Source organism: Stegastes partitus, unplaced genomic scaffold (assembly GCF_000690725.1).
Source record: "Stegastes partitus isolate 25-593 unplaced genomic scaffold, Stegastes_partitus-1.0.2 Scaffold2179, whole genome shotgun sequence".
Classification (NCBI taxonomy): Eukaryota; Metazoa; Chordata; class Actinopteri; family Pomacentridae; genus Stegastes; species Stegastes partitus.
In genome coordinates, this window is record NW_007579910.1 from 24,194 (window position 1) to 33,296 (window position 9,103).

The 9,103-nt window shown below is 42.7% G+C and overlaps 1 protein-coding gene across 1 annotated transcript in view; it reads right to left on the bottom strand.

Annotated features, from left to right (window-relative positions):
- Positions 1–8,972, bottom strand: part of LOC103374211 (transcription intermediary factor 1-alpha-like) — an 18,369-nt gene extending 9,397 nt beyond the window's left edge. The window contains exons 1-8 of the mRNA XM_008304257.1: positions 8,754–8,972; positions 6,439–6,537; positions 5,733–5,868; positions 5,311–5,385; positions 4,576–4,702; positions 4,360–4,476; positions 2,814–2,928; positions 2,001–2,147 (exon numbers count right to left, since the gene is read on the bottom strand). Of these exons, the coding sequence (XP_008302479.1) occupies positions 2,001–2,147; positions 2,814–2,928; positions 4,360–4,476; positions 4,576–4,702; positions 5,311–5,385; positions 5,733–5,868; positions 6,439–6,516 (795 nt within the window). The 5' untranslated portion in view covers positions 6,517–6,537; positions 8,754–8,972. The remainder of the gene's footprint in view (positions 1–2,000; positions 2,148–2,813; positions 2,929–4,359; positions 4,477–4,575; positions 4,703–5,310; positions 5,386–5,732; positions 5,869–6,438; positions 6,538–8,753) is intronic.
- Between the last annotated feature and the right edge of the window lie 131 nt (positions 8,973–9,103).

Below are 9,103 nucleotides of genomic sequence, written 5' to 3' on the forward strand. Positions count from 1 at the left end.
AAAAAATATATCTTCAATTCTCCAATAACAACGTTTGCGTTACCAAAACAACAAAAACCAAGACAAAAAACAATAAAAACAAGACCCAAAATGACCGAAAAGGGACAAAACAAAAATTACGCAAAAAAAACTACAGAAATTAGACAAAACTGTTTCTCAGAGAGTTTGTAGAGGCTGTAAAATGAAAACAGTTAAATAGCTACAGTGTCTCTAGTGCTGGTAATGTTGGTCATGTTGGACATTTTCATTCCACGCTTTTTACATTTTTGTAAAATAAATATCTAAGAAATTCAACTTTCAATTCATCTTTTTTTCTGATTTCTGTCATTTTTAACTGTCACAGAAGACATTTCTAAATTCCCTATCCTTCTTCATGGTTGTTCCGTTTCCAACGAGGTGCAGGACTTTATATTGCATTGAAAAATAAGTACACAACAAGGAAAAACCACTGAAAATTGAGGTATTTTATCCCAAGCAACAGAAAAACAAAATAAACAACCACATGTTCTCAGACTATATACAGGTCATCGGCCATCCTGCTCTCTAAATGTTAGTATCAGCCTTTGAAAACAACTTTCACTCCATCACTCTACAAGCTACTGAAAAAAAAAAACGAAGCACAGACAGACAGACAGATAGATCGAACTTTATTGATCTCTTTGGTAGGGTACCTCAGGGAAACTGTATTTTACAGTTACATCCTGTCAAAGAAACATGGAGACAGGAGGGAGAAACTGTCAGGCCAGCCGGCATGAGCAGCGTCCCTTATCATTAGATAGGAAAAGGAAAACAAGAGGGAAAATGAGGGGGGAAAAAAGGCAATTCCCAAACTAGGCTCCTCTAGGGGGGGGCACAGTTTGGGATTAGGAAAAAAAAACACCTCAGCACATAAGCAACATGATAAAAACATCACAACAAAGACTCCAAGACTTGCACGTGTGGGAGGGGGGAGGGTGTTGGGGAGGGGAGGTGTCACAGCTCAGACACTGGGGGGAGCATGCAGCCACGTGGGCACGTCGCATCAGCCTGCAGCATACTGCCCTGTGATGAGGGAGGGAGAGGGGGTGGGGAGCCAACCAGGCGTTGAGTCCAGGGGGTGTGTGTTGTGTGTCTTTGTGTATGTGTAAGTCCATGGACTTCATCGTCACTCAGACGCAACATTGTCTCTGCCATCTGATGCTGGTGACGAGACAAGGCCATTGCCATGGAGACGACCTTGAAGAGTTCTGATCCACAGATAAAGTTCACAGGAGAGGGGAGGTGCCGAGCATTTGTCTGCATAACACCCAGGAGAAGTGGAGAGACATCAGCCTTCCAAGGCCGAAGTGGGGGAGCCGAATGAAGCTAAAGAAGATTGTTTTTGGCTCAGGCCGACTCTGCAATTTACCATCAGTCTTTAAGTCCCACTGGTTCTCTCTGTGATCCAAAAAGCCTAAATTGATGGCCCATTCCAGATCAGTCTGTTCAATTGCTCCAAGTTGGTACCCATCTTGCGAATGTTTGCGACTGAGTTCGCATATCGCTTCAGTCTGAGTGTCGGCAACCCGAAACTTTGCTTCACTTTGCGATAAAACAGGAATCCAGCAAACTCCAAACAGCAGGAAGCCTGTTATCATAATCCCAATTATGTAGAACATCCTCCACGGAAAGTATGGAGAGACACACGAGCCTCCACTCCTTCCAGGAGTCTGTCGTGTATCCCGCTGCAAACATTCCATCAGGGCAGGCGGGCTCTCCTTTGCCCAGTTTCTCATTGAGAAAATTTGATCAATTGCGTTGAGAGACCAGCTGATCAAATCCATGATTTCAGGTTTTGGAGAGAAATGCAGGGAGAGGCTCTGATAGATTCAGACAGAGACAGCACAAGACAAAGAGCAGCAAGCAGGGCAGATAAGGGCAAGGTACGGAGCCAGAGAAAAAGCATCTGCCTTCGTTGAGAGCAGGAAGAGAAGTTGATGAGAAGAGATGTTGAGTGTGTTCTGAGCAGGTGAGGGTCTTACCTGTGTTGTGTAGGTGAGCAGTGCCGACAGGTCGTTGGTGTTTCGGGCCTTTTCTGCAGTTTCAGTCAAATACGTGTGACTCCGCTGCAGCTGCCTCAGCGTCACCATCCTCCACTTGATGCGCTCGCACTCCAGCTGATGAACCTTCTGCTCGAACAGACAGAGGAGGATGTTGAGGCAGAGGAACACGTTCGTCAGGGTGTCCAAGCAGAAGATTCAGAGGAGGATGAGATTCTTCATGACGCATATGAGTTCCTTCCATCTGTTGTATTTTATATTTTATGTTTGTTGTTGTTATTTGTTTGTTTGTTTGTTCTAGTTAGTAATAAATGTTGTGTGTGTACACAGTTGTTTGCTGTGTTTTCTATAGCTTACTTTTAGTCACTTTACGTATCCGATCTTTAGTTACCTAAGCTCTAAGTTAATTCCCTTAACTTTATAAAACACTCTTGACTGATCACCAAGAGTAAACAATTTATTAGAATTATTATGCTGACTCTCAGATTATATCGCTGGATGAATGATTCAAAGGTTGGTTTTAGTATTTTTAGGGTCCGAGGACCCCTACTTGCTGCAGCATTTAATGCCTATTTAATTAATGCAATCACTTGCTTTGGTGTGGAAATAAGTATATCTTATTTTCTACCCTACAGTCATAATGTACCAACAGGGTAAAAAGAATTCTCAGATTAACAACAATGTTGTGTGTTTGTTTCTACTAAAGAGTCAGAACCGGAGAAGAACATGCTGAACATTTGAATCTGAGAAAATTTTTGTTCAGAGTCTGTTCTCAATAACAAAAGCCGATTTCACCTCAATCTCCTTCCCTATGTTCTCCATCCTTGTTGTCAGCAGCTGAGTCAAAGTGAAGGAGGACTTCTGTAGCTGATCCTTCAGACGAGAGTTAGACTGACTAATCAGCCAAAGCCTGAAACACAACACAAGGTTTTATTTTTCGACTGAACATCTAATAGACAATAGTGAGCCACTTTAAGTTCAGTTTATTTCCCCTGAGTAGAAAACTGGTGATGTTTCTTCTCAGTGCTAAATCTCACGTGTAGACACAGACAAGGTCTCTGAAAATTAAAGTCCTTTTACAAGCTTTTTACCACATACAGTGTTGTGAAAAAGTATTTTCTCCACTACAGATATCTTCTGTTTTTACACTGGGCAAAAACCACTCCTGACCAAAAAGAACATAAAGGCTCACTTGGCATTTGGAGAAAAAAAAAAAATCTTGACGAGCCCCAAGACTTTTCAGCTTTTCACGCAGCTTAACAATGACCCAAAGCACACAGGCAAGTCCACCTCTGAATAACTCTAAAAGAAAAAAGACTTGTATGCAAAAATAGAAGACATCAGGATCATCATCACTCATGGACTCATCAGCACGCACACACACACACACACACCTACACACACACCCAGTAACAGCCCCATGGACCGGTCCAGCACCTGGTCCGTGTCCAGACCAGACTGGTCTTCAGTCAATTGGTCGCACAACCCGTATGTGGCAACAAACCAGAAAGTGAAACGCTGGGAGTATTGGGGGCGATAAGGGAGGATCAGTGACCGTATCTGGGTGAGATAGAAGAGGCAGCAAATACTGTAAATCATCACAAAAAAAATGTTTGACTGAAATATTACCGCTGCATAATGCATCATTTCAGCATCGACGCTCAGATGTTAATTAACTTAAACACATCAGGCTGCAATTTTTCTGCCTCTTGGTACAAAAAGAACTACTTTAAAACTGTAAAATTTTTCAACTTTCTGCAGAAATCAAAGCTGAACAATATTATCATTACATTTGCAAAATTATTTTCTCAATTGTTTGTGCAATATCAGTGTTATTATCATGTGAAATGTTTTAATTATAAGACTTCATTAATCCCACAGTGGGGAAAGATCGTAGTATATGTAGAAAAAATTATATCGTACAGGGGGTTCAAGTGTAAAAACAATATTCAGAATTCACAACTATGGATGTGTTGATATCATGTGTAGTCCTTCACTACTTCAGTATCACTGCCTGCATTACCTGTGACTTCTCTATTCTACACTTATTGAAGCTCACCAAGCTTTATTAAAATTTTTATAAATGTACCATGTTTATATTTCGTTGCTTCTATTATTCACTGCCTTTGTTCTAATGCTATTGTCATTTGTTCTGGCACAAGAGTTTCCTTCAGGAGCAATAAAGTTCTAACTAATCTTATAAATAAAGATTATTATTATAAATGTTGAAAGAAAGCATTTTTCAGAGTCACTAACTGGTTGTTGTTTACAGACTGAATGTAGCTGGAACAGCTGGAACATCTGACAGGAACCTGGACAGAAGAACCTCCTCAGTCTCTACCTGGTTGACATATCCTTCAGACTCCGCCTCACAGCATCTGTCTGCACTTGGATTGGCTGAGCACAGGCCTCCAGCTGCTTCCTTAGAGTGGCCTCTGCTTCACTGGCAAACTGGTACCTGACATTAACAGAACAGAACCAGAACAGACTCAGGTCACCTGAGAGCACCTTTACTGTCAAAGAGTCCTGATGTAGGACATGAAGCACCTGAGCATACCTGTGGTTCATGTGTGCAATCAGCTGACAGTCTCTACAGGTGATCTGGCTGCAGGTGAAACAGAAGAGCTTCAGCGGCTCAGACGGGTGAAGTCTGCAGAACTTCGTGGGAGAACTCAGGGTGTTTCCTAGAGACACAAACTGCTGTCAACATCCTGCAGCAACACGAAGCTCACAGAGGACAGAGCTCTACAAAGACCTGAGTGCCTGAGAACCTGCTCTGACCGACGGAACCCCACACCACCCCACAGAACAGAACAGAATTTCTTGTCATTGCAGTATTGACTGAAATGAAGCAAGGATCCCATCAGTTCACTCACACATTGAGCAAAACAGCTCATTTTAAAGTACAGTAATAAATGTGCATATAAAACAATAACATACAGCAAAAATTAAGTATGTACCAGTGTAACCTCTGAAAACAGTGACAGCTCATTGAATTGTAGGGATAACTTATATGGCGTCTTAGGATCACTATAAACAGGCATGTAACTGATCGATATTGCCGAACACTTACAGAAATGTGATGTCTTTTAGTCATTCTACAACACATGCTTCAGGTTCAGTATATAAACAGAAGCTAAATATAAGAAGAAGGTAAGGAAAAAATACAGATACTTGTGTATTTTATAACTTTTGAGTAAACTGCTGGCGGACACTGAGTCGGTTAGTGTTTGTCAGCGTTCAGTTTTCTTCTCGTTCTGAGGTTAAAGCTGTGATGATACAAAGGTTCTACCTGAAGGCAGCGGGTCGAACTGAAGGTGTCCAGGTTCTGATCGGCTCAAGTCACCATCACGGCCTCCTGTCTGGTCTGCTCACATGTTCAGAAACACCAGAAAAAGAACATATGATATTTTTTACATAACTCAGCTGTCAAAGCTTCGACTGCTTTGGTTTGAGTGTTGCTAACATTTAAAGTGACAGAAGCCGTTTACCTTCTAACCTCTACTATTCAAACTGTTTATCCATCATTTTTAATTTAGAATTTACTGAGCAGAAATAACTGAAATCCAGAGGAACTGAACTCAAGTTAAACAGGGATTGTAAGTCTCTCTTCATAAACACATTTCTATCAGCTGGTAGGAATTCAACAAAACACACATTGTCTTACGCAGAGCAAAAGCAGTGACAACAACCAATCAGCAGCTGTTCTCTGACCTTGCGGCAGTTGGTTGATCAGCCGATGTGTTCGGGTCATTGTGACTCTGCGATGAGCCGACACACAGTCATCACACATGGCTTCATTACAGTCCAGACACCAACATCTGGCTGAGCAGGAGTCACAGCTGCTGCACTGAGGCAGCAGGAAAAGAAGTAATACAGTCACAGGTGAGATTCACATCAGCATCATCTCTAAAGATCATCCTGTATTAATCCCACAGTGGGGAAATCTGAGTTACAGCGGCAAAGAGGGAACAGCAGCCATGTAGTAACAACAGCAAATAAAAAAAATATAGAAGAAATACACACGTACAGTTGTGAACAAAAGTTTCCATCCACTGGTAAACACCATGTATATCACAGCAGTGTTGAGTTTTCAATGATTTCTACAACTTAGAATTTTCTGTGGTGCAATCAATGAAACACACAAATCTTTGCCACAAAAAACAATCGTACATTTTGGTTCTTCCATAGATTTATTAAGTCTTCTTGAAATGTGCTATTTCCACACAGGAGCAGGAGTTTATATTGTAGTCAAAGGAGCATGAACAGTGAGGTCTAAGCACAGCAACAGAGGCTTCAATACTTCAAATACAACCTGAAGTCATCAGGACACGATGTGCAATAAAGACTGAACAAACAAACAAGAAGAGGAAGTTCAGTGGAGGTTCTCTGGATGTATGTCGGCCAGTGTTTGAGTTACCTGCTGTGTCCGACGTTCTCCTGGTTCTCCTGGTTGTCCTGGTTGTCCTGGTTGTCCTGGTTGTCCTGTTGCCTCCATGTTGAGCAACAAAGCAATTTCCTGAGAAAACACATGATGTCATCGTGTGAAACACCAGCTGTTTAATATGAAGAAAATATCTTAAGATTTGTGTACAGTGACGTTCCTGCAACAAGGAAATCCACATACACTAAAGACACAGCTGTATGTCGCCGTGTCTCCTGATGACACAGGGCCAATAGATACCCTTTATAACTGTATTAGACATCAAGTCATGGATGGCAGCAAACTTCCTACAGCTCAACCAGGACAAAACAGAAGTTTTAGGTATAGGTCCCGAAGGCCAGAGAGAGAAACGTTCATCAAATCTACAAGATTTTAAACCAGTACAATCTGTAAAAAACCTGGGCGTGATTTTTGACCCTGAGCTGAATTTTATCCCACATATTAAAAATATAGTAAAGATGGGCATTTATCATCTTAAGAACATAGCCAGAGTTCACTTGTTTCTCTCTCAGGCCAGCACGGAGGTGCTAATGCATGCTTGTATTTCCTGTCGTTTAGATTATTGTAATGCCCTGCTCTCTGGTCTTCCCAAAAAGAGTATTTTAAATCTCCAATTATTACAAAACTTAGCCGCTGGCGTGCTGACGAGGACCAGAGGGCGGGCCCACACTACACCTGTTTTAAAGTCGCTGCATTGGCTCCCCGTCCGCTTCACGGTCGATTTTAAGGTTCTCTTACTAGTTTTTAAATGTCTCAACGGCCTTGCGCCCAGTTATTTATCTGAACTGCTTTTACGATATCGACCCTCGCGGATCCTGAGGTCCTCTGGCAGCAGCCTTTTATCCATTCCAGTAGTGAGAACCAGAACCCACAGTGAGGCAGCATTTAGCCACTACAGGCCCAGCCTGTGGAACAGCCTGCCGGAGAGCCTCAGGACTGCAGAGACTGTCGATACTTTTAAAAGAAGGTTAAAGACACACCTTTTTGATCAGGCTTTTAATCAAACTTTTAATTCTTTTTACATTCTTCTCTTTATCTTATGTATTTTACTCTTTTACTTTTCATCTTATCTTACATAGGGACTTTTATTCTTTAAAGTTTTAGTTTTTAACTCCAGTGTTTTCTTAGGGGGGTCCTCCACACTGGGGGTTGTGTGCGGTCTGCTGTTGGGGGTTCTGTCTGCGGGTCCCCTCAGCCCGGCTGGTTGGGGGGCTCCCCACCTCGTTGTGGGGATCCCCCTGTCTGCCGGGTTGGGAGGGGGTCCGGGTGCCGGTGCCCCCAGTGGTCATGGTCTGCGACTCCTCCTGGTGTGGACGGCCCCAATGGTAGCGTTTCCCACAATCCCTCAGTGCCATGTCATGCTTCCTTTTGTATAGTGGTGAGTGTGTGTGTGTGTGTGTGTGTGTGTGTGTGTGACTGCATGTGCCATATGACTATGTGTAAGCATGGAGGGTGGGAGGGACGGGTTTTCTTTTATAATATTCTTAAATGTTGTAATGTTTTTAAATGCTATGTTGTTTTTAAAATGCTGTAAAGCACTTTGTGTTGCTGTACTGTATGAAAAGTGCTATAGAAACAAAATGTGATTTGATTTAGAGGTCTTCATCCTGAACAACACTCTGAATATGTCCTTCTGTTTGCTGAATAAATCCATGGTGCTGAACATCTGCAGCAGAAAAACTACTTTTAGCATAATTTCACTACTTTTAAGCTCCCATTTTAGTACAGTGGCTTTAGATCCATTTGGAGAAAAAAAAAAACGTAAAAGCATTAACTTAACCGTTTTTCTCAACCAGAATAAAGGTGTCTTTCATCAGAAACTGTGTCTTACAGAGTCTTTGGCCCCTCTTAGTCCAGATCTGAGCGTCTATACACCGTAGTTGTAGATCTGGTCCTGATCTGGTGTGGTCCAGATGTGAAGAACAGCAGTAAAATCTCTACATGTGTCTTTTCACAAACAGAAATAAAGTTCTACACATTAGACCGCCTGTTTTGAGACACAATTAGGTATTTATCTACAGTGTTTTCACCATTTTTCATCACTGAAATGTAGGAAACTAACGCAGAGCTGCTGTAAGTGAAGCTCTCTTTAACTTCCCGATGAGGCTAGCCTCAGCGTCATTTAGCTAGCTTACAAACTGGATAACAACAGTGTCTAAAGTGGCCCTTTTACCTTTAAAAACCACGGTTCTGTGGGTGAACCGTCTCGCCGTTCAGTCGAACTGAAAACTTGGTGGTTCCGACTGTTTAAAGTACTTTAATCCGACCTGCTGCTCTGAAGCTGGACTCACCCGCCGTTAGCTCCTGTATCCCGTGGTCCTCCGCGGAGCAGGAAAAAAGAAAACTCCCGAAGAAGAAGATTGACGTGAAAAGGCTCTGACAGTCGGCTCGGAGTGAGGTGTGGTCCCGGTGTGTCGGAGGACTGGACCGGGCAGCAACGCCGGTTCGAAGTCCTGAAGCCGTAAAGTTTGTCAAAGTGTCGCGAACATTGCTGGCGTTTCACAATAAGTTCAGAGCCACCAGCAGATGTGCGGGAGGCTGAACCCGCACCGACAGGACCGCAGCTTCTTCTACGGCCGCACGTTCACAGCCCGTTTTCAAGACAGCGCCACTTTCTACAATGAATGAGCGCCAAAATGCG